The sequence below is a fragment of the Oryza brachyantha genome, chromosome 1, assembly GCF_000231095.2.
Source record: "Oryza brachyantha chromosome 1, ObraRS2, whole genome shotgun sequence".
Classification (NCBI taxonomy): domain Eukaryota; kingdom Viridiplantae; phylum Streptophyta; class Magnoliopsida; order Poales; family Poaceae; genus Oryza; species Oryza brachyantha.
The window spans coordinates 31,225,583-31,250,081 of NC_023163.2; the positions used below are offsets into that span (position 1 = coordinate 31,225,583).

General features: G+C 40.4%; 3 protein-coding genes across 4 annotated transcripts; 2 read left to right on the forward strand and 1 right to left on the reverse strand.

Annotated features, from left to right (window-relative positions):
• Positions 1-1,563: 1,563 nt before the first annotated feature.
• On the forward strand, positions 1,564-5,546 carry LOC102708199 (CBS domain-containing protein CBSCBSPB1-like). Its single transcript, XM_006645186.3, has 14 exons — positions 1,564-1,975; positions 2,455-2,623; positions 2,718-2,850; positions 2,930-3,100; positions 3,276-3,354; positions 3,459-3,572; positions 3,646-3,712; positions 3,803-3,908; positions 3,994-4,052; positions 4,254-4,363; positions 4,446-4,579; positions 4,694-4,779; positions 4,906-4,995; positions 5,071-5,546. The coding sequence occupies exons 1-14, from the start codon at positions 1,824-1,826 to the stop codon at positions 5,251-5,253; spliced, it is 1,653 nt and encodes a 550-aa protein (XP_006645249.1). The 5' UTR covers positions 1,564-1,823; the 3' UTR covers positions 5,254-5,546.
• Positions 5,547-11,203: 5,657 nt separating this feature from the next.
• On the forward strand, positions 11,204-17,357 carry LOC102708483 (calmodulin-binding transcription activator 4-like). Of its 2 annotated transcripts, XM_006645187.3 has the most exons (11): positions 11,204-11,578; positions 12,105-12,230; positions 12,339-12,454; positions 12,745-12,833; positions 13,490-13,535; positions 13,895-14,363; positions 14,479-14,606; positions 14,884-15,587; positions 15,708-16,248; positions 16,393-16,686; positions 16,855-17,357. In XM_006645187.3, the coding sequence occupies exons 1-11, from the start codon at positions 11,557-11,559 to the stop codon at positions 16,870-16,872; spliced, it is 2,553 nt and encodes an 850-aa protein (XP_006645250.2). In that variant the 5' UTR covers positions 11,204-11,556; the 3' UTR covers positions 16,873-17,357. The 2 variants fall into 2 exon arrangements, with proteins under 2 accessions (XP_006645250.2, XP_015697645.1); XM_015842159.2 differs by lacking the exons at positions 11,204-11,578; positions 12,105-12,230; positions 12,339-12,454; positions 12,745-12,833 and adding an exon at positions 13,634-13,676 and having other exon boundaries at positions 13,383-13,535; positions 16,855-17,356.
• A 520-nt stretch (positions 17,358-17,877) lies between these two features.
• On the reverse strand, positions 17,878-23,951 carry LOC102709125 (probable histidine kinase 3). Its single transcript, XM_006645190.3, has 11 exons — positions 23,276-23,951; positions 22,908-23,177; positions 22,323-22,489; positions 21,657-21,863; positions 21,358-21,544; positions 21,216-21,267; positions 20,740-20,969; positions 20,537-20,635; positions 19,339-20,450; positions 18,892-19,238; positions 17,878-18,349 (listed from the first exon to the last, which is right to left on the reverse strand). The coding sequence occupies exons 1-10, from the start codon at positions 23,726-23,728 to the stop codon at positions 18,980-18,982; spliced, it is 3,036 nt and encodes a 1,011-aa protein (XP_006645253.2). The 5' UTR covers positions 23,729-23,951; the 3' UTR covers positions 17,878-18,349; positions 18,892-18,979.
• Between the last annotated feature and the right edge of the window lie 548 nt (positions 23,952-24,499).

Sequence of the window (24,499 nt, forward strand, 5' to 3'; positions counted from 1 at the left end):
TTTTTTTACTTAAGCGTCATATTGGTGCCACATCAACTAAAAGGTTGAGTCAGACGTAAAAGTCCACCGTCACAATAAATAAACATGTTTCCGTATCAATTAATACCTAATTGTCTAAGTTAACTTATCTCCCTTGTTTTCCACACACACGCTTCCCGAACTGCTAAACAGTGTATATTTTGCAAAACAAATTCTATGGGAAAGTTGTTTTAAAAATCATACTAATCTATTTTATATTTTTTAAGAATTAATAATTAATTCATCATGTACTAGTCTATTACTGTGTTTTCTGCCAAAGTAAGTTAACTTACCACCCCTTGAACGAACGCGACCTAATACGGGGCTACCAATTATTTGTCACCGCTAACGTAACTTATTTAAGAATGTGCCACCTTGTATCTATAACACATGGGTTAAGACTCCACATTTTTAGACAAATAGTTTAATTGACATATCTAAAAGTGACAAATGATTAAATATCATGTCTAACAAAGTGTTCCTTCTATTATGGCCACGTTCGTTTGCCCCCGGTAAGATAACTTACCTTCTCGTTTTTCGCGCGCACATTTCCCGAACTACTAAACTGTGTATTTTTTGCAAAAATTTTCTATAGAAAAATTGTTTTAAAAAATCATATTAATCTATTTATATTTTTAATAATTAATTAATTATATACTAATTTATTACTACGTTTTTCATGCTAGGGGAAGTTAACTTATCATCTTACGAACGAACGCGGCCTATATATATTATAGCTAGTTTTATAATTAGAAGGTAGCTATTTCCTTCGTTCTAAAATAAATTCATCTTTCCGGTTCAAATTCATCGTGGTAAATACATGTCTAACAAAAGTCTAATTATATGGCATGGTACTAACATATATTATCACCCTATGATTCAAGTCCATCGTACTAAAGTTAGGCAGCTTTAGCATACATGATTCAAGTCCAAAACACGTTCCAATGCTTCCAATATAACAAACAAGTCTCATTAGAAACATGGGAATTAAAGAAATTCTTGAAAAGATATAGTCGCAGTAATTTATAACAACTTTTATCATTATACTTATTTGCGTGACGACAATAATTATTAAATGTTTTTTAATTGCCCTTAGTGGGAAGATAGCGAGGTAAGGATATTGAATATATAAAACTTCTCAATTTGTGCACTTAAAAAAAAGTAAAGATGAAATTATAATTTATTTAAATTTTAGACCTTACAAGTCGATTTATTTTTGGGCGATTGGAAGAGTCCCAAATGTTTGCAAACTGCACGTGAGGGAATATTCTTGCTCAGGACAACAAGCAACGGCTGCCGCTGCAAGATTCCCACACAAGCAAGGAACCCAAACGGAACAGTACAACCACTGTACTGTCCGACGTGGCCGAGTAGCCCGTCGCCATTTGGCACCCCGAACGGGCCCCACCCGCCAGCCGACGTGCACGTGGACCAATGACTCACCAAGGCGAGCACCCGTGTACACTCCCTCCGGTGCTTGTAGCCGCGCCCGCCACCCCACCAATCCGAATCCCCTTTTTGCGCGCATCGAAACGGGAGCTCCAAATCAACTCGCCTTTTCATTTCCCAAAAATAAAAAAAATTAAAGCGAAAAAAAAGAAAGAAATTCCCCCAGAAAATTCAGCCGCGAGCCGCAGCCGTCGCCTCCGCCTCCGCCTCCGGTCTCCATCTACTCGGAGCTCCCGGATCGGGGGAGCGCTCGCCGCCGCAGCCGCCGAGGACGACTCGGCCCGGCCCCAGCGTCGTTTGCCGGATCAGCGCGCCGCCGTCAGGGCCGATCGGAGGAGGCCGGTCGGCGGGTGGAGATGGACGGCGGCGTGGGTGTGCCGCACAGCTCGCGGAGGAGCTTATCCTCGTCGTCCGGATCCAGGAGGAGGGTCGGCGGCCCGGCGGAGAACGGGCACGACGGCGCCTCCGCCGGCAGGAGGTCCTCCGCCTCCATCTCCCGCGCATCGCCGTACGGATTCCTCGCCTCGCCCTTTCTTTTTTTTTTTGTGGCTATATTATTGTTGGTTTGGATTGGGAGATGCTGCAGGTGCGGAGAAGCATGGGATTGAGGCGTTGCCTTGGGTGGAAGCTAGGGCTTTCACGGGACGCTCTCTCTCTCCGGTGTCGCTTTGTTTGCACCCTAGGCTAGATTCGATCTGATGGAATAGCTAAAGCTTACTGCATTTTGGAGTATTCAGTAGAGCAGCTTGATTGATACCATTGTGGCAATGGAAACTGTGAAGGTTACGGATCCCATTGATCTGTTATTATGATGCGTGTATGCCAGCTTGCTGAGTTTTAATTTTAGTAACGTAGATAACTTCAATTACTATTGCTAGCAAGTTTGGCTGCAATACGATGTTCGTAGCAGTTGAAATAGTTGATGCGAAGTGAATAAAACTGAGATGCTAGTAGAGAGCGTTGTAACTGAAAAGTGTTATGCCTCAGGTCAATGACTGGGGAGAGAACCGTGAAGAGGTTGAGATTGTCCAAGGCGCTGACGATTCCGGATCACACAACCGTCTATGAGGCTTGTCGGAGGATGGCCGCACGCAGAGTGGACGCTGTGTTGCTGACAGACTCCAATGCTTTGCTTTGTGGGATCCTTACTGACAAGGTGATGAATGTTTTGTTTGATCGTGTCCCAATAGATGCTTGATGACAAATTCTTCATTTCTCACCGTGTACTGTCCTTTGCCTTCTCCATTCAGGACATAACCACAAGGGTAATTGCTCGCGAATTGAAGCTAGAGGAGACACCTGTTTCAAAGGTCATGACTAGAAATCCTCTCTTTGTCTTATCTGACACACTCGCAGTTGAGGCATTGCAGAAGATGGTGCAAGGTGGGTGAAGTCCCATAGTTAAATCTGGTCCCTTGTTCGCACTAATCTTGATTTTCCTGAAAATGTATCACTTCAACAGGAAAGTTCAGACATTTACCTGTTGTGGAGAACGGTGAAGTTATTGCACTGCTCGACATAGCCAAGTGCCTGTATGATGCTATTGCGCGAATGGAAAGGGCAGCTGAGAAAGGAAATGCAATTGCTGCTGCTGTTGAGGGTGTAGAGAAGCACTGGAGAGCTCCTGTACCTGGTCTGTACTGATCATACTGTCCATTTTCTCCTAATTCTATTTTTTCAGAGGCATTCAATTATGTTCATTGTATCTCTTATATTTCTCCTGCATTGGCTACTTCTATGATGGACTTTACCCCCTGAAGGCTTGGCTTAGCAGGTGTGTACTAATGCTTTCTCCTTTTACTTTGCAGGTCCTAATAATTTTATTGAGACTCTTCGAGAACGGATGTTTAGGCCTTCACTGTCTACCATTATCTCTGAGAATTCAAAGTAGGTAATATCCGATCCTTTTTATGTTGTAGGCTTTTCCAGTATTTCAGGAATTCAAGTGCCATTGTTGAAAAACTGACTTATTTGCTGACCAACTTCTCTAGAGTGGTGACTGTTGCACCAACTGACACAGTGTTGACAGCATCAAAAAAGATGCTGGAACTGAAAGTAAGTTCAGCAGTTGTAGCAATTGAAAACAAGCCTGGGGGGATTCTGACGTGAGTATCTTTTCTCAGTGTAGTTATACTCTTTTGACTGTTGAACTAACAATTTCTATTTTTCTTACACCAGCTCTAGAGATATTTTGATGCGTGTTATAGCCCAGAACCTCCCTCCTGAATCTACTACTGTTGAGAAGGTAATGAAGTCTTAACATGGAATATATGCTATGGTTTTTACTTAATCTCTTTAACTATCATGGTATCATTCTTGTAACTCCTTTCTACAGGTCATGACCCAGAGTCCTGAATGTGCCACAGTTGACACTCCAATCCTTGATGCCCTCCATACAATGCACGACGGGAAGTTTTTACATTTGCCTGTTTTAGACAAGGGTATGTCCATGAACCGCTAATGGATTACATCTAATTTAGTTAGTGGAGGACCACTGAGTTGTTAACGTGTGCTGTCTTTATCCAGATGGAAATGTTGTAACTGTAGTTGATGTCCTTCACATAACCCATGCTGCAATTGCAACTGTAAGTGAAAAAAAAATTCCAGCTGCTTGAAATATTGTCTCCTTGTGGGTACAATCTTGCTTACACAATACTCAATTTCTCATCATGCATCATAAAATGCTGAGGGAATGCATCATGATGTGTAGTCTGTCATTGTTACAGGTCTTTTTCTTTCATTCTATCAATTTGTATTGAATCTCCTGATTATCATGTCGTGTGCAGGTTGGGAACAGTACAGGAACTGGATCTGAGGCAACATCTGCTATGATGCAGAGGTTTTGGGATTCAGCAATGTCCATTGGACCTCTTGATGATGATGATGACTCCAGAAGGTTAGTGCTGCACTTATATCTTATCATTTTGATAATACGATGGTATAGTTTTTTATGATTAATTCACTGGGCATATTATCAGTGAAGGATCAACAAAAGTGGCATCTGAGGCAACAGATATAGGAAGATCAGCTTTTTATCCGGCTTCTGGTTTGTCAAACACATTTGGGTTCAAGATTCAAGACAAACAAGGCAGGATGCACAGATTTAACTGTGGTATGCATCTTAAAACACATTATGTTATCATCAATGCTATGTTTGCCCTTTATTGTACTTCCAGTTATTTATATCGTATCCTGGGTTTCCTGCATGACATGTTTCAAACTTCAGAAACGAGCAGCCTGACGGAGTTGATAACCAGCATTCTGCAGAGGCTTGGCGATGACATCGATAGGAAAAATCTACCACAAATCCTGGTATGGGCTCAACTTCCCCGATGAGTACCACACCCTATACCACCAGTATGATAATCCTCTTCCTTGCCAACAAAAAGTATGACAATTCTCTAAGGCTTCCTTTTCTTGCCTGATACCATGTGGCAGTATGAAGATGAGGATCATGATAAGGTCATACTTTCATCGGACAGTGACCTTGTAGCTGCTGTGGACCATGCAAGGCAAATTGGTTGGAAGGTAATGTGTTTTCAGTTAACGACGGTTCTTTTTCCCCTCCCTGTCAAACGGTGCTCATCCACCCTGCTGTTGCAGAGCCTTAGATTGCACTTGGATTATGCCGGTGTTGGTCGCCGGAAAAGAGGCGGTGGTGGTTCTTCAGATTTCGATTATACTGGAAAGGATGCATGGGCTTCAGCCTACAGCGCTGTGGCTGCAGGGGCAGCTCTCGTTGCAGGCCTCGGCGTGATGGCTTACCTGAAGAGAGCAGGCGCCTAACTTGAAGTTCCAAAGGTGTCTTTCATATGTAGTGATGATGATACGAAATGTGACAGCATCAAATTTGAGCAGATTGGTGTGTAATTAATTCTTGTGGGAAAAAATCTGTAATAATTTCACGGCAGCGGATGGCCGCCTACATATAATGATGAAATTTTGGTGGCTACAGAAAAAAGAAAATCTGGTATCTCCACGATTACCAACATTATTCAGCTTGTATCACCACTGTACAACGAAGCGTGCATGCTCCTGTATTGTTTGATTGCCCAATACAAATCTTGCTGTTTGTTCGTCTGATCATATGAGTTCGTCTTCAAATTATGGGTTCGTTTGAATCAAAGATATTTTTTATGATTCAAATTCTGTAGGATTTTTTTTCTACATATCCCCTTGAAACACCAAACAAAGGATTGGAGTTCCCCAAATACTATGAAATTAATAAGGAATGACATAATGCATGTAGATCTCACAGGGAAGTTAATATAAGACCCAACCTCTTGTTTTTTTTTCTTTGAGCCCATCTCTCATTCGATTCTTGTAATTTACGACTATTCTTGTACTTTTCCTGTGTTTTGCAACTCAATAATGCATTTTAAAGGAGCCCTCAAAGTCTTCCTGGAGTAAAAAGAAACAAAACGAATTGGAGAAAATGTGTGGAAGGTCCTTTTGAGCCTGTAATAACTAACTGAAAGCAGGCTACTCCAATGTGCAGGGTACACAAATGGTTGATGTCAGCCCACACAGACCAGCCGGCTTTACTTGTGTCGATGTTACCGCTGGAACGATGATTGCTCCATCTGACTGATTGCATGTAGTAGGGCTTTCAAAATGTGTCGCCATTGCTGTCGATGGGCAGCATTCATTCATCCAGATTCATTGATTGGCGGTGACGTGGGTGACCGGAGACGACGCCGGCCGCCGGCAGAAGATGTTCCCTCCCTCTGCCGCATGCATCCTAGTACACTCACTAATAATCACTTGGGTATATATGTCGTCGTATCTTGTCGGTCCATCCCGGCCCAGATCCAAGTATCCAACACCACACATGCATCGCGGGCCGCCATGAATAAGCTAGCTAGCTACTTTTATGTCAGTCTCAATGAAGTTTTCGTAAAGTTGTTATGTATATTAATTAAGTGATACATTAGTATAAAAAAATATTTACATGAAATTGTGATTAGAAAGAGGGAATTCGTTTCATGGCCATGAAACGTTTGGACACCGTTACAGGTCTACGGAAACGCAGTGAAATTCATGTTGAGAGGCTTGAGACGTTTTATGTAACTAAACACTATCTACATGCTCGCCTAGGTTGGTGCATATGTTCTCAACTTTCAACAGTAATTAAATGTTTTATTTAGTTTTGAAGATAGTATAATGAAATATTGCATTGTGAGTAGCTATTTTATATATCGTTTCATTCGAGTTAGCTATTTTAGAAACTGTGCGGTGAAACTAGGCATTGAGACCTAAAGCGCCATCTTTTCGTTTTTTAAAGAAGAAAAAAAAATCATCAAACGACATATCTATAAAAAATAATTTGGTAATATAACTTTTATATTCATATTTGTAGTGATCTACAAGCAACTGCTGAAAAATAAACTATAATAAAAAAACCTAAAATCAATTTTAAATTTAAGGTTAAAAATTTAAATTTTAACTTTTAAACATGAAGGTGTTAATTTTTGACGCAGAACAAGTAAATGCAGTTCATCACCTGATCATAGCTGATCAAGATCGAGATCAACGAATCCCAGGCCGTGTTCGTGCGTGACCTCTCATGGATGCAAAGCAGAGAATGGGCATACCGTTAACCCTGGCTATTCCCTTGTGTTTATAGTTATAAGCTAAAATTTAAATTTTTTATTTTAAATTTAAATTAATTTTAAGGTTTTTATTGTAATTTATTTTTAATGTCAACTTTAGATATTATTTATAAATTATCGTAGATCGATAGAGATCAGACAATTCAGACATGCGTGCTGCCTGCTGTCAATCTGTCAGAGAGTGTCCGTAGCGATGGCTCTACATTGTATGACTACTATGCATTATAGTTCTTTTTCCTAAAAAAAATTATCCTGCCAACTGTGCGTAATACATGTGTGGATCTTGTGGACTATAACTACACGTGTCACTAATGAATACTTCACTCAATATATATATATATATATGACATATTTGTCAGATTAGTCTTGGTTCCAATCCTTTCGGTTCGGTCTTTGGTCTTGAGTTTTTTTTACCCCTTACTAAACTTGTTGAAATGCTAGCAAGGGGTTCAAATTCAACCACCAAGGTATCAATACACTGGTATCTACTAAAGGACACACTCCTATTAGAGCAAGTATAATAGCAGACTGCAAGCTGAATGACTAAATGCTTATGTGGAGAAGAGAGGGAAGGAGAGAGAAGTAGTGGGCTGTAATCTTAGAGCAAGTTCAATAGTATAGCCAACTATTAGCTCCAATTCATCTATAGCCAACTAATAGCCAATTCATACCATAGCTAGCTACCAAACATATACCACCATGCCCCACATGTCATACACATATTGTGTTTTAGAGTCCGTGTGCAGCTGGCTACAAATTAGTAGCTCACTCTCCTTCTCTCTCATTCCTTAACTTCTTAAAATATGTTTACAACCAGCTTATAGCCTGCTATTATACCTGCTCTTATAGTCAGCTTGGACACAAGAACCAAGAAATTATGTGGGAGTGACATGTGGGTCTTGCATTAATGATAAATAGCTAACTACTATATTGGTGGGCTAAAAGGAGACTACAAGGAGTCTGATAGCTAGCTTGTGGGCTATATTATTAGCCTTGCTCTTAGAGTAGATAGGAGCACTGAACCGATTTACGTGACAAAGTTGTGTCACATGATAAGATCTTAGCACCAATGTCTGTGACAATGAGATTTTTAGCTCAATGCCAATGAGCAAATGGTCTATTTTTTATAATAAATTTTTGGTACACTCCTATCCTCGAAACCATAAAATATGGTTTCTTGAATGGTTAATTTGGCAAAATTTCAGATACGGTGGCAGAGGGAGGGGGAGACCGGCATGCGCCATGGCTCCTTCTAACGTGCAGAATTTCTTTTAACAGCCATGCATTTTCCCCCCAAATTTTGATATCATATTTTTATAGTTGTAGTTGATCAACATGTTTATGTATTAAATTCTAGATTTAGTGAAGCTATAGAGATTCTTACTCCGTGTAACTTTTTGTTTTTTTTTGGTCCCTGCCTCCGGCCCTGTTAGGGTGTTGCTTGTACTATCAAAATGAATATGTTCATGCATATAGTCCAGATTATTGGTCACCATTCATTTATTGTTGTTGGCACCCTGCAACTCTGAAATTCAGACACTGAGAACGTCGATGAGGACGAGGACAATGATGATGCATGACTATTAATTGCGTGATGCACCAAAATCTGAGAGAGGGATAACAATGAAGGCTCTTCGATTTGTATAGAAAACATATAGGCAATTTATAATATTGGAATTCTATAGGAAACAAAATATAATTTTGTTACTTGAAACTAATAATTGGGACACAGTAATTCTTGAAATTTCTATGGAATAGCTCAAGAAAAATTTTGAAAAAATCTAGCATGTCTAGTGGCAAGAGAACTTTTCCTTCGAGTCTTTATCTCTCCTCTAATTTCTATGTATTTTAGTTGTATTAAATTTCTCAATTTTTTGTATTTTTCTGCATTTGTAATTCTATGTTTAAACTTGTATTCCTATCAACGTCACAAGTTTTTATATTCCCATATTTTCTCATTTTCGGTGTTTCAAATGAGCCCTAAAAGTTCAACGGCAAGACATCTTGTGGAACATGTTTTCTTTGGAAGTTGTAGAAAAGATCTTGTGTCAAGAACACTACCAAAGTTCAAAGTCTAAACCGCTCCCAGCATTATCGTTTTGCTTCTGTTTATATTTATAAACCAAAATTTAAAATTCTAACCCTAAATTTAAACTTCATTTTAGGAGTCTTTTATCATAGTTTATTTTACCATCTTTGCTTTTAGATTACTAAGAACACATGTATAAAAGTTTTATTTACAAATTATATTTTGTTTATAAATATGTCATTTAGTTTTTTTCCTAAAAAGCCAAAAGATGATATCTATCTGTTTCAAGATAAACCAACTTATTATTGGATATAACACTACAAATATAACATGATACATGTCTAGATTTATAATATTATAATGTGTCACATTTAATACTAGGTTGTTAGGGCATCCACAATATACCACAAAAGTGGTCATCATACAATAAATAATATCATATAGGCTGTATTTATATATTATGAAGATGATCATTATGGCATTAATGATACTTAACCATATGACTGTCCGCTCTCACATTATTTTCTTATTTTGAACTTATTTTATTTACTACTCTATCCATATGCACTATGAAGCTTGAGATAACTAATGTCACCTGTAATGGGTCTCACCATATAGACTACATGTTCTTTGTATATTGATAATGCTCTTATATCTCGAAACAAAGAGAACATATTAGAAAATTATTTTTTTAATGAGTGGCTATGGTTCATGGACTGCACCGTTTTTCATATAAAATCCAAAGGATGTAGTAGGTAGTAGCAGGTAGTAGAACTCAAACATGTCCTATACTAGATTTTTTTTAGCCGGGTTGACCGAAAGAGGGGCCAACCTAATTTCATTAAGGATACTAGATGGCAAATTGATGGAGCCAAAAGTAAAGACTGGTCCTTTTCCAGCACTAAATTATTGAATAAATCAAGTACTGGCTAGAATTTCGTCCAAGAATGTCTCTATCCAAAGAAGGCACACATGTATGAATGGAAACACAACATTATGACATCTGTAAACTTGTTTTTATTTGAGTATCTTTTCAGTACCATGAATTGAGAATATTTGTATGAACTCAATTAAGAATTAGTTAAGAGATTTTACATAAATTTACATATTATAACTAGAGATATGCCCATGATGGCTTTAAAGGTTAAGTGAAGTAAACACTCACCGTGTTTCTCCCTGTTTTATATTATAAGCTATGTTGAATTTGTTATTAAGTCAATTGTTTTAAACTTGATCAAGGTTTTAGGAAGATGCAGCAACATAACACCAAAACAGTTTTATTAAATCTACTATTGAACATATTTTTGTACTGTCATGTTTGTTCCTTGTTAAAAATATTGCTAAGCTTACCTATAAACTTGATAAGGTTTAAGAAATTTAAGTCAGAACAATCTAAAATGACTTATATGGAATGAAAAGAACTAGAGCTACTGCACACTAACTTGAGAAAAAGGGGATCACAACTGCAACAAAAATAAACTGATAAAGGAGGACACATACATGCTATGTGGTCTTCCTCCCTTTTCAGATAGATAATGGTCCTACCCTGATGGAGCAGCACTACACTCAAAAGTTTGGTGAAGCATCTGATAAAGGCTATGTTTTCTCCGAGAAAGAAAAAATATCTGATTTTTAATAAATATCTAATGATGTAATAATAGAATTAAATACTATAAAGATAAAAATCTAATTCAGAAATGTGAGATGATGGATATATTTATAGAAACTTTTTTTTAAAAAATATAGTTCAATAGTTCAAGAAGCGTGCGCCCAAAAGACAAAGTATAATATGGTAAACATAACCGGCCTACATCCTTTATATTTTTATTCGACACTATTTGACTTTGGGATATATGTTTTGTTTATTTGTCTCATTTAAAACTTTTATGCAAATATGTAAAATTATAAGTTATATTTAAAGTGCTTTTAGTAATAAATTAATCACTACACAATAATCAATATTTATACATTTTTCTAATAAAACGAATGATCGAACTAAACCAGCATCAACAGAATCACATAAGAAAAATAATATATACCTTTCTGTACTGGAGTACTGTGCAGCCACGGACGCTGGAGTATTATTCTAGCAACCATGTGCTTTTCTGGAAAGAACATGGATGCGTTTCCTTTCGTTGAGATAGACATCGTATGCCATTTTGTATACTTATGAGTTGTGATTTGGCTTAATCCTTAATGAGAGAGAGAGAGAGAGGGCTAACTGATTGACACACCCGTTGCGTTTCTGACGAATTTTGCAACTCACTTTCCCCTTTGCGCGTTCGTCACACTCCAATCTTTGCCGACTCCCCGCCCGGCGATTTTGGATCAATCAGCGAACGGTGGTACGCTGGTGCCGCTCGGCCATTCACTGCCGGAGCAAAAGCAGCGGCCTTTACCCGCACGGGTTCTTTGTCTCTTTGCTGGATTCGTACCGGGGCGAGCGAGATGATGCAGCAGCAGCAGCAAGGTAAGTGCTAGTTCTTGGTTTCCTCGATCCAAAGCTGCAACCTTTCGCTGCTTATATGTGATTCTAGGGTGGGGTTGTGGCCAGGTGAAAGGTTCGGGAAATATCAAGAAGGCGCAAATGGTCCCTTTTTTTTGGTCTTTGATATTTTCCGAGATTTTTAGTTTGGAACGTACTACTAGTAGCATTGATAGTTCTATTCGTACTAGTCACTGCGATTACTGCTGAAGAAACAATTTCATCTGAGAGGAGCCTTGAAAGGGGAAATCATGTGGTTTAAGGTCGATGGGAACTGTCAAGTTGCTTAATTTAATTTCAATTGAGGGAGACGACTGTGCCACTCTTATAGTCTTGTTAGGTAGTCGCTAACTCGCTATGGAGTAGCTGTAGGTGCATCAATTTGTTGCTGCTGCATATGGAATCAGTTCATATTAAATGTTTTTATGGCCATGATTCAGTTAATGCTTTATATTCATGCCTTCAATATCTCCGATTAGTAAAGATTGTATCACTTGTTTTACCTTTTCAGGATTTGATACGCACAGAATACACCAGGAAGTGAAATCGCGGTGGTTAAAGCCTAAAGAGGTTCTGCAGATATTGCAGAATCACGACCGGTTCATAATCACAAATAAGACTCCTCATAAGCCACCGAGTAATAAAAACAGTCTTTGGCTTTAGCTCGTGAGATACTGTTTCAAGCTTGCGCTTACTTCGCTGTAGCCCTGAATGCCCTTTTACTGACTCGATTCCGGAACTACAGGTGGTGCTTGGTTTCTTTTCAACCGTAGAGTTCTTCGGTACTTCAGAAATGATGGATATGAATGGCGAAAAAAGAAGAACGGGAAGACCATTGCTGAAGCCCATGAGCGCCTTAAGGTTTGTTTGCTCTGTTCACCTTTTGTTGAACAGTCATATTATGATGTAGGTAAAAGATATTTCTAAAGTAAACAAAATTGGTATTTATAATTTTCGGCAGCAAGCAGTAAAGAAAAAACCTCTGTTTATTAATCATAGTATGCTCCAAGGTATCATCTCTTTGCAAGCCAATAAGTCAATAACTATTATGATTGTTTGATGTTGGGACTAAACTAGATAAAGTGGATATCAACAATCACACAGCATTATGGTGTATAATATGGTCTTTCATTTGACACTGGAAATTGCAGGTTGATAATGTGGAGGCATTGAATTGCTACTATGCACATGCAGACAAAAATTCTACAGTTCAGAGGCGCATATATTGGATGCTTGATCCGTAAGAACTATTTTTACTCGTGAAAGAAAGTTGTATATATCGTATGCCATCCTTTTAAATTCTCAAAAGCTGGGCATAAATTTTTGTTGTGTTCCAGGCCTTTGTCAAATGCACCTGTTTTTGCTTAGAGCATAAACAATAACGGTTTTGCTGGCCATATGCATGTTACTCATTAGGAACTTATGAGCTCTCCATCATGTCATGTACTTATTTTGTTATCGTGCTATGTATATCTCTTTTAGCAACTCTTGTAGATATATCTAGAAACCACATGAGACATTCCCAATAGGTAGAAACCATTGATGCACCATTTCTTATAGATTCTCTAAAAGAATTCCATGTAGATGATTTATAATCTACATTATTCAGTATTCTGCAAGGTTTTTAGACATTTTCTGATGTTGTAAAATACTGTAAGAAAACATCTTTGGGTTCCATTCGTGGCACTGCATTTCCTAAACCAATGAATTTCATGCAATTTTGGTATTATTCCTGACTCCCTGTCCTATTATCATGAGTTCTACCCCCCCCCCCCCCCCCCAAAAAAAAAAAAATCTGCTGTTGGCTATGTTCTGTGGCAATTTTGTTTTAGTAAGTACAGTTGGATAATATGTAGAACAACTTACACCATAGTGAGCTGCTATTCACCTTTTCAGGGCTTATGATCACATCGTTTTTGTCCACTATAGAGATGTTCAAGAGGTCAGCCTCCTTGTTTGTACATTCCTTTTATTAATGTGCATCTGCAGTTCTGGTGGATCACCAATTAAAATAAGTGATAATTAACTTCACTTTACTAGGCACAGCTATGTATCCACACTTCAATTGTCAGCAATTTTACAGGTCAATACTGGACTTGGATATATCTTTGAACATATCAGATCATCTAATCACGAGCACCGAACACCTGTCATTTAAATTTGACACTCTACTCTCTTGCCAATTAGCTCAATAGTCGCATGCCAAGCGAGCACATATAAATCTATTATCGTGATTGAAGCTACCCCAAGTATATTTTGGTATTTCCCAGGCCTCACCTTTATTTGTTAATTGCATATCAGGGCAGCATTTCAGTATCAGCACTGAACAATTCATCAACATCCAATCAGAATGGTAGCGCAAGCAGAGGTGAAGCTCAAAGTTCACCTGGGTTGACTAGTGAGATATTTGCCCCATGTCTTAATTCATGCAGTCCAGGATCTGCTGAAGAAGTTAGTTCCCAGATTGTGGCCATCAATAATGAAACAAATAATGGAAGTCAACCTGATTGGGTTCAAAATTGTAATCAAGCAGCACTGCGAAAGCTTAAAATTCAGTTGAGTCTGGAAGATAAGGAAGACCATGATGTCGATGCCGAAGATATTCCATCAAATAGTGAATCTATCACTGTCGTTGGGGTTCAGAATGAAGAACCAGGCACATGTAGAAATCTTGTAGATATTTTTAATGAACTGGAGTTTAATGAAGACAATCGTCCTAAAGAAACAGGACTTCCTTTTTCCAGCACTATTGATGTGCTGAAAAATTCAGGTGTGGTAATGCCATATGTTACAATTCATCCATCGTTAATTACTAGTTGAGATACAGTGGTCATCTATCTAAATCCTAAAGATGTAAATTTTTGCATGTTTGTCTTCTTGCTTAGAATCTTGGTTGGAGGAGGATCAGCTTGAAGCAATTCTGCAGTCGGCTTCTATGACAATGGGTGAAAACCAATGGTTCAATATTCGTGAGATTTCTCCAGAATGGTCATATTGTTCCGAAAGTACAAAGGTACAATACGGAGTTAAATGTTAATATTATAGATTAAACTAATGCAATATTCCTCTTGCCTTATTTTTATTAATTGGAAAGATATTCAACTGTTTGTGCATGCTTACATGTGGGATTTAATGCCATATACACATTATGAGCGTTAATGATATCTGAGTTCATATATTGCCACAATGACAAAATTCTTGTCCATTTGATTCATCTTGTGTTGAGACAATTGCAAGTGGTATTACAAGCTACAGCAATTAATTGGAGATCTATAAAAAATGTCTTGCAGGTTATCATTGCAGGAGACTTCCTTTGCGATCCCTCTCACGGTTCATGGGCAATACAATTTGGTGATGCTAAGGTGCCTGTGGAAATTGTTCAGCAAGGTGTCATTCGTTGCCATACTCCATGCCTTGAAGCTGGAAAAGTGACAATGTACTTGATTGATGGAAATGAAAAGGCCTGCAGTGAAGCACGAGAATTTGAATTCCATAATAAGCCGACCAAAAGCATGGTTTGTGAGAACAGGAAACTCTGCAGTGAAGCAGAGGCCTTTGAATTCCATCAAAGGCCTACTGAAAGCAATAACGAGCGATTGTTGCTTTTCAACTATGTTCAGTTGCTTTTTGACGGTCATGTTTCTGAGCAATTTCTAAAGTTTGGTTTGCCACTCCCAAATGTTGAATGCAGACTCCAAGTTAGCCCCTCTGAAATTATGAAGGGAACAACTGAGCAGCTGAACCATGACACCACAGTAAATTGCATCATGGAAGTACTGCTTAACAACAAGCTTGAAGAGTGGCTGTCATCCAAATATGAACGAAACAGTGAAGGGAATCATTTTCTGCCTCGGCAGTACCATGGTATTATACATACAATTGCTGCCTTGGGCTACAATTGGGCTTTGAAACTTCTGCTTAATTCTGGTGTACTTGTAAACTACCGTGATGCAAATGGATGGACCGCCTTGCATTGGGCTGCACGATTTGGCAGGTATTTGAAGTTCTGTATGTTAAATAAAAACCCTAGCATATTTTGGAGAAGTTGATTATTTGGCTGCCAGCTTCTGCTAATATGCTTTCCTTCTGTCCTGCTCATGACAAAAATCAACAGGGAAGAGACAGTGGTGCTCCTTCTTGCTGCAGGTGCCTCAGCTGGTGCACTTTCAGACCCGACAGCAGAAGATCCTGCTGCCAAAACACCTTCTTCAGTTGCTTTTGCACATGGTTTCAAGGGCCTTTCTGCATTTCTTTCAGAAGCAGAACTAACAACTCATCTTCATTCTCTTGAATCAAAAGAAAATGGGGCTTCTGGAGGTGGAATATCAAGAGTTGTGGATAGATTATCAGACACATTTGACCATGTACAAGGTGGTAGTGATAATCAGCTTGCGCTTAAGGATTCCTTGGGAGCTGTCCGTAATGCTGTTCAAGCTGCTGGGCGCATACAAACTGCCTTCCGTATGTTCTCCTTCAGGAAGAAGCAACAAGCAGCTCATCAGAACAGAGATAGCCACATTTTATCCATTCGTAAGGTGGGCGCTGCTTCCCGCGGTATGCTCGAAAAAGCTGCATTATCTATCCAGAAGAACTTCAGGTGCTGGAAGAAGCGCAAAGAATTTCTGAAAATACGTAAAAATGTCATCAAGATACAGGTGAGTTTTGATAAGACACAGTGATGGTTACACAGTTGCGACATTTGCAAAATAGCTATAATTTGTACTTGTCATTGTTTGGCTCATTGTCTGAAGTCTTGAAGGTTTTGAACTGCTGATGTAGTAATTCCTCTTTCATGATAGGCACGAGTCAGAGCTCATCAACAACATAATAAGTACAAGGATTTTCTTCGAAGTGTTGGCATCCTTGAGAAGGTAATGCTTAGATGGTACCGAAAGGGTGTTGGTTTACGGGGGTTCCATTCTGAGGCAATGCCAATTGATGAAGAGGAGGAAGTTGACATAGTCAACGTTTTCCGGAAACAAAGAGTGGAAACAGCTATCAGTGAAGCTGTTTCGAGGGTATCGTCTATCATCGACAGTCCTGTCGCGAAACAGCAATACCGAAGGATGCTCGAAATGTACCAACAAAAAAAGGTGAGACTTCAAACCATGGAACCATTAAGTGTGATTCAATTGAAGCTTGAATTAACATATTTGGTTCTATAGCAAACCTCACTCTTGTAAAACATTTCGTGCAAATAAAATGTGAAAAATTTTGCAATATAGGTTGACTGAAATTTTCTCTCGTTTTTCCAATCACAGGATGACAATGAAAAGTAGAAAGTTTATTCAGAAGCTCACGTTTATGGCAGTGTCAGTCATCACATGTGTTAGCCACAATGACAAAAGCAAAGCACTAGCTGGACACTATTGCCATGTCCGTCCTTGTTAAATGATCTGACGAGCAGTTGGCCTTATGCAGAACAGTAAATCCGTGGCGATTCACTGTGCAGCGGATCCTGTAAAACCAGAGAAATTTATCGATGATCCAGTACCATCACTGGTTCTTGCTCTTGCTGAAAATGTGTATTTTTTTAAAAAAAAGAACTTTTTGTACATAGATACATCATGTGCAAAGCTGACTCTAGGCTAATGCTAGTATTCAGAAAGGTGTACTCTCTTAGCATTTGTTACCGGCGCGTGTTATGTATGGTAATAAATGTTTGGTGAATCTTTAAAGTGAAGCTTATTACCAATAGAAAGTACCTTATCTTTTGCACATGGAAGTATAAACTCCTTTAATGTTTGATTCAGTATGCAAATCATTCAAAGCACAAGAGAATGTGATGCTGATGTAGTCCTGTTGCAACTCATTAAAAGCAGTACCACCCAAGCAGCTTATTTCAGCCTCTGATGATCCATCTGGTTCCAGTTGCATTGGGTAGAACAAAATGGATGTCATTAAGTAATTGTCCACAGGATCATAAACAGCACAGGCAATCAATTGTGTAAGCACTGGACAAGCACAAAACGACTGAAATGCTGAGCCAGAAAAATAGATTAGACCATTGCAACCACTAGCATTAGTTTAGCTCCAAGAAAGTGCGTCACTTTGGACATTTGAGATGATAAACATAATGCAGCAGTTAGGTACCAACGCAATGCTCCGGACCACAAATTAAAAACAATCCATTGCATCATCCAGAACCATTTCATCAGACAAAGACATTACAAAAAAACATGCCAGCAGGCAGCATTCAGTGGAATATTTAGGTGTTTCTTAAAGATAATTTAGGCGTTTATCGTGTATAAGAGAGCAGGAGAAACTTCAGGGAGACAAGGACATGCAAAAGAACAACCGAGAGCCGACGGCAGCAGCACTATTCTTGTCAAAATGTCAAATGGAAGAAAACAAAGGCTTCACCTTTGAATCGTGTCATTTACAGCTTCCACAAACCGTGCAAAAAAACACATCCAAATATACCAAGGAATGCCTGCACATATCACCAACACCTAATATTTACACCGTAAAAATTCCCGAGGAAAAAGAAAAGAGATAGGAAAATTTTTTCTCTCCCTAAGTTTATATTACAAAGGCAGAGGACATCTGCTAGGTCGACTTCTGCTTCTGCTGCTTCTGCAGTTAGTGAATGCAGCTGCCATTTTCACACGCCTTGACTTCAAGAAATTGTCACCTTTGCTGCACATGCATGCTGTTGTCATGTAAATTGCACAGTTAATCTTGCCTCTTGGTCAGATGGTGTGCTAAAATCAGAACATCGGTGGTTCCATCTCGATACCTTTTTCTGCTTCATTCCTGAAGAATAAGGGGGGAAAAATCATGGCATTAGACCTGGACGGCTCCATTAACTTATAATAATGATCTTAAAGATATCAACATCAGAGTTTGCTTTAAGAAAGCATCATACTTCTTTAGAACCACTACCAACAAACTTCAGCAAAAAGAGGGTGCTAAGATAATTTTAAGCTTAATAGACCTTAGCAATGGTCTAGAAGCACTAAATGCCCCTTCTTTAATTGCCGGGGAGAGCTGTTTTCTACCTTGTAGATAGCATCGAATTGTCCCCTATAGATGCACCTAAAAGCATTATTATTACTCAAATAAATCTAACTTGGGACAGATTTACCTAAATTCGTATTTCGTGTTGTCCTATCTAGCAGTGCCTAGAAACTGAATGATAAGAGCAAGCATACAAGATATGGACCGACAGTGCTGCCACCTTATTTTTATTCTACCACCAAGTGAACCAATTGAAATCAGATAAAATATGTTTCATAAACCAATCTAGTATTTCCATAAAAAGACATGTGGCAAAGAGTAATCAGAGAAGAGCTTACCCTTCGGAACGAAGCATATTGGACAAAATTCTGTGCCATGGCGTGTGCGGCGACATCCTCCACCAATTTACATTCCATATAAACCTACCTATTCAACTTGGTCATGACTTTGGAAAAACCGAGCTACTTCGCTGTACAGTTGCTCCCCTTCAAATGGCTTGGAGACATAACCATCCATTCCGCTCTTCAGGCACTCCTCATATGTTGCCTGGATAACATCTGCTGTCATCGCCAATATAGGAGTTCGCCACCTCTGAATACTGGCACATTCTGGTGGAGCCTCTCCGCGTTCTATTCGCTCATTTAGCTCTTTCTCCATCACCCTAATCCTTTTAGTGGCTTCAAACCTGAAAAAAAAGGTAACCATCAATATGATGCATACATGCACCAGAGAAATGCCAAATTAGTATAAACAATAAAGCACAAGCAGTGTCAGAAAAGAATTACCCATCCATTTCTGGCATTTGTATGTCCATGAAACAAGCATCGAAATTGTGCGGGGGTTTTAGCAATGTGATGGCTTTCTTCCCGCTGTCTGCACAAGTAACTTCTGCACCATACTTATTAAGAGCACCAGCAGCCACTTTAAGGTTAACAAAATTGTCATCAACCACGATTATTTGCTTCTTGTGAAGAAGACTGCCCAATGTTGAATTGCCAACTACTCCATTCCTGCAGTGCACTTTATCGACCCCACCTAGTGCTCGTCGCAGTGAGACCTGAAGCATGCTTGCACGAAGCGGCTTCATTATTACATTCAAGTTGTGTTCCCTGGATGATGTATCTAAACCACCCTTGAGAGAACTTGCAGGGCTCCCCAAAAGAAATAACTTCGGAGAGTCTGGCTTCTCTTTGCTCCTCAACTTATTAACCAAAAGAGGCATGCAATGTGGTTCATTCAGACAGGTTTCCTTGTCAATCAACACTAGCTTCACAGTTAGTGATCCACATTTTAATTTAGAAATGAACTGATTTAGGTCAGCTATCAATTCGGTTTTAATTCCAAGCCTTTGCAAGTGATACTGGGTAACCTTTGCACGGACTGGCCTATGATCAACAACCAATGCATTGATCCCTTTAAATTCAGATGATTTGACCTCATTTCCTTTGCAGTGTGCCCTCATGAGCACCGCGGTGAAGGTGAAAGTAGAACCAACATTGGGTTTACTTGCAAATCCGATTTCTCCCTTCATGAGACCAACTAAGCACTTGCTGATGCTTAATCCAATTCCAGTGCCCCCATGGATGCGAGCAATGGATGGACCTACCTGCATGAAAGGAGTGAACACGCGGGATTGGGCATCAAATGGGATGCCGACACCAGTATCTTCAACTGATATAACCAAACTTATTGAATCAGATGGGATGGGCGCAAAAGACATCTCAGATGAGTGTAATTCTCTGTCGAAAAGCCGAATGTTCTCCCAGCTACGCCTTCTATTGGCTACTGGATAGCCACTTAAAGTGTTTGTGTTCTGAGTTCCTGTCTCCACTTCTAAACAACTCATGACCTCTTCAGCCACATGAACTGTCAGGTATATATGCCCTCTCTCTGTGAACTGTTTTAAAGAAAAAAAAATGATGCCAGGCAACAAACAAACACGTAGAAAACCATCTATGCTGTACGTCATGCCAATTTTCTTACCTTTATAGAGTTCCCAACAAGATTTGTAATGATTTGTCTTATCCTGCCAGGATCGCCAATAAGTATCTGTGGAACTTGATCCGAGACATACACCGCCAACTGCTCTCGTAGAGCACCACAACAGCAAAACAATAGCAAAGACAAAGTTAGTAAGTTGTAAAGAAATCAACAAAGCTGCACTGCATGACTCTACTCTTAATTACCTCCAGTCCTTTCTCCTGAGCTTTCCCACAGAACAGAGACAAGATGTCATCACAGACTGTTCGGAGATCAAAGGGCACTGTCTCAAGCTCAAGTTTACCAGACTCAATCTTTGCCTGATCAAGAACCTCATTGATGAGAGAAACCAAAGTTTTTCCACTAGCTTGAGCAGTTCTAACATAGTCCTGCTGCGTTGTGTCCAAATCAGTATCCATGAGCATTTGGAGCATCCCTGAAAAGAAAGGGAGTTATTTGTATCCATGTAATCTAAATAAAAATTATTAATACACATTCACTTCATTTCAGAATAGATGTCATTTTAGGATTTTTCTGGTAAAAAAAAACCTTGACTATTAATATACATGGAAGCAATTACATCCGTCATCAAGGTGCAACCAAAATATCAATGCTCATTGGTGCAAAGCCCAAAACAACAATTATTTTGAAATGAAGGCAGTAGACTAACAAACGCACTCACCTAGAACACCATTCATTGGAGTTCTGATCTCATGTGAAACAGTAGCCAGGAACTGCAAGCAGAAAAAAATTATAAGTGAGATGTCTGTCCTTAAGTCCTAACTCAGAAGGATGTGGCCCTCATATAGAGTAAGACTAGAAACCTGTGACTTTGCAACATCCGCAGCTTCTGCACGCTTCTTGAGATCGCTCATCTTTAGGAAATCATCTTCAACTTTAGCAATCCGTTGGACAGTAACTTTAAATATGTGACCAGTCAGTAAAGCAATCACAAGAGTTCCAACTGACGACGTTATGGCCAACCATGGCCATGGTGGCTTTTCCCCAAACCTGAGAAAAGATAAACAGATCACATGAACGGTTAGTTTGAAGTACATAACACAAGAACATTACGTTGAATACATTCCAATATAAGGGCATGAGAGGGTATCAAATCAATCACCTGCAATGCATCTCATGCTTTCTGGATGGATCACCAAAGTTTAGCATGCTGACAATGCACATACCACTCCCTGTATCATTACCATACATACTGATTCGGCTCTCATTGGTTGTATCATACACATTCACCATAATCGACTCCTTGCTCGCGAGCTGTTCAAGTAACTTGTGGACGAGCGCTTCTACGTCAAAAATGCCGCCTAAGTAGCTGTTTGCACATGCAAGAACAAAACGGAGGGATCATAACAGTTATGATTCAGGTTGAAATATACTCAGCAGCTAAGGCCTTGTTTAGTTCCCAAATTTTTTTTCCAAAAACATCACATCGAATTTTTGGACACCTAAATAAAGCATTAAACATAGATGAACCAAAAAAACTAATTACACAGTTATGTAAGAAATCTTGAGACGAATCTTTTGAGCCTAATTAGTCCATGATTAGCACATAAGTGCTACAGTGATCACCATGTGCTAATGATGGATTAATTAGGCTCAAAAGATTCGTCTCGCGGTTTCTAGGCTAGCCGTGAAATTCGTTTTTTCATTCGTGTCCGAAAACCTCTTCCGAGGTCCGATCAAATATTTGACGTGACACTTCTCCTAAAAATTTTCTCAATCTAAACACCACCTAAAACACCACCTAAGACGGATCTCATGTAAAACTTACCCTATAGCGGCTTGGATGCGTTCTTGTGGCCTCGCATTTGCAGGGAGCTCCGACTTATAAACAGTGTATGTCGAGATCACTCCGAGGCGATTGTTCAGTAGCTTGAAAGGAGCAGTCAGGACACCCTTCCCAGATTTTCTAGCACGCAGTATGTTGTCACGATCCTCCTGTAAACCCCCAAAAAAAAATGCATAGAGAGATATGCTCTTAGTTTAGATGACAACCAACCAAAGCAAAGCAGCACCAAGTTTACACAAGAACATCACACGGTGAAACGACAGTAATTCCAAATCCTTACTTTTCTGAGGTGAAAAAAAAGAAAAGAAGAGAAGAGGATAAAAAAAAATTTCTCGAGAAACATGGCAAAGAAACCACATGGAGCACACCAAAGTTTGCAGCTTTTTTCGGGGCCTAGGATAAAAAAGATGAAGCGCTATCTTGACAGGGAAAAAAGAAGAGGAGGCAAGCACTGCCGAGAAAGAAAAGATGTTCTCTTTTTGCGATTTCTGCGACGGGGAGAAGATAAAAAAAAAAGAAAGAAAAAAGAAAGAAAGAAAAGATTGGAGATGCGAGCGAAATCCTCACATTCCCGGAGAGCATGTCGAAGGAGATGACGTGCTTGTAGGCGTCCTGGGCGAAGATGACGGGGGCGTACTCCTCCGCCGTCTCCTGGATCTCCGCGACGGCGGCGTCGCCGGGGCCCGGCGACTTGGACGAGTACATCTTCTTGATGCTCCACCCCTGGTGGCGCTCGAACTGCTCCCGCTCCGCGTGCGTCACCCGCACCGCGTACGCCACCCCGCTCGTCAGCGGCCGCTCGAACGCCGTCCGCTCCGCGTACCTCGCGAACGTCATCTGCTCCGCCGCCGGCGACCATCAGCTTCCATTCCAATACAGACAGACAGACAGTATACTCCATGGACGGGGCAGAGCAATGGATGGATGGGACATACCTGGTCGATGGCGGAGGGGTTCTTGGAGTGGTGGAAGGTGGAGACGAGGATGGCGAGGGCCTGGAGGTGGTTCATGCTGACGTTGAACTGGTCCTGGAGCATGCGGGCGCGCTCGTCGCACATGCTGGCGAGCGAGTCGCGGCGCTTGTCGACGGCCTGGGAGTTCATGGCGAGGAAGAGGGAGAAGGAGACGAGCGTCCAGAAGGCGATCCACAGGTGCAGCATCCACCACCACCTCTCCCGCACCACCCGCCACCCGCGGAGGTGCGCCAGCAGCCGAGAGCCCCGCAGCCCCCTCGCCCTCGCCGTCACCTTCTCCGGCACCGGCAGCATCCTCAGCACCAGCCCCACCCTGTCCAGCCCCAGGAACGCCGCCCCTTTGCCCCCCTCCTCCATCCCCACCACCCTCACCTTCCCGGCCGCCCTCCAACGCCCCCCGCTCATCTCCTCCATCCCCTCCTCGTCGCCTCCTCTTCTTCCACTACATCCCACCAACCTCCCTCCCTCCCTCCACCTCCAACAAGCTCGCACCAAGAACCAATTTTCAACGAGAGACCCAGCGATTGGGGGAGGGCGGGGTTCTTGGGGCTGCCGCCACAGGAGGGAAAGCGGGGCGAGGTAGAAAAGCGGCAGCAGCAGCGATGGTGGGATTCAGCCTCAGCTCAGGGGATTGGGGGAGAGGAGGGAGGGGAGAAAGCAATGGCACCAATCACAACAGCGAGAGAGGCCAGCACGCAAGTGGCTCTCTCTCTCTCTCTCTCTGCCCTCTCTGTCTCTCTCTCTGCCCTCTCTGTCTCACTGGCCTGTGGGCCCCATGCATTTGCCTTGATCATGAGATTATTACCTTCTCTCCTGCTAATCTCATTCTCATTCCCACCTCGCCGCTGTGGCAACAACCGGCGGACCAAAAACATCGTCCTTTCCCTTTAATAAACATGAACCAAAAATCGTACTAGTAGCTTAATAAATTAAGATAAAGTAAATCTCTAAATTAACTCTAAAATTAAGCCTTAAAATCCATGAAAAAGTCGCACGTCATATTTTTAAACGAAAAATAATTTATAATACAAATTTATATGCTTATTTTTAACTAAATAATTTATAAATATAAATAGAAACGAAGGGACGATGGGTTATTGTTGGCTGCTCTAATATTGTACTAAATAAGTCATAGACAAAAACCGTTGGTTGCTTTGATACTGGAATAAGATGAGTGCTTCCCAA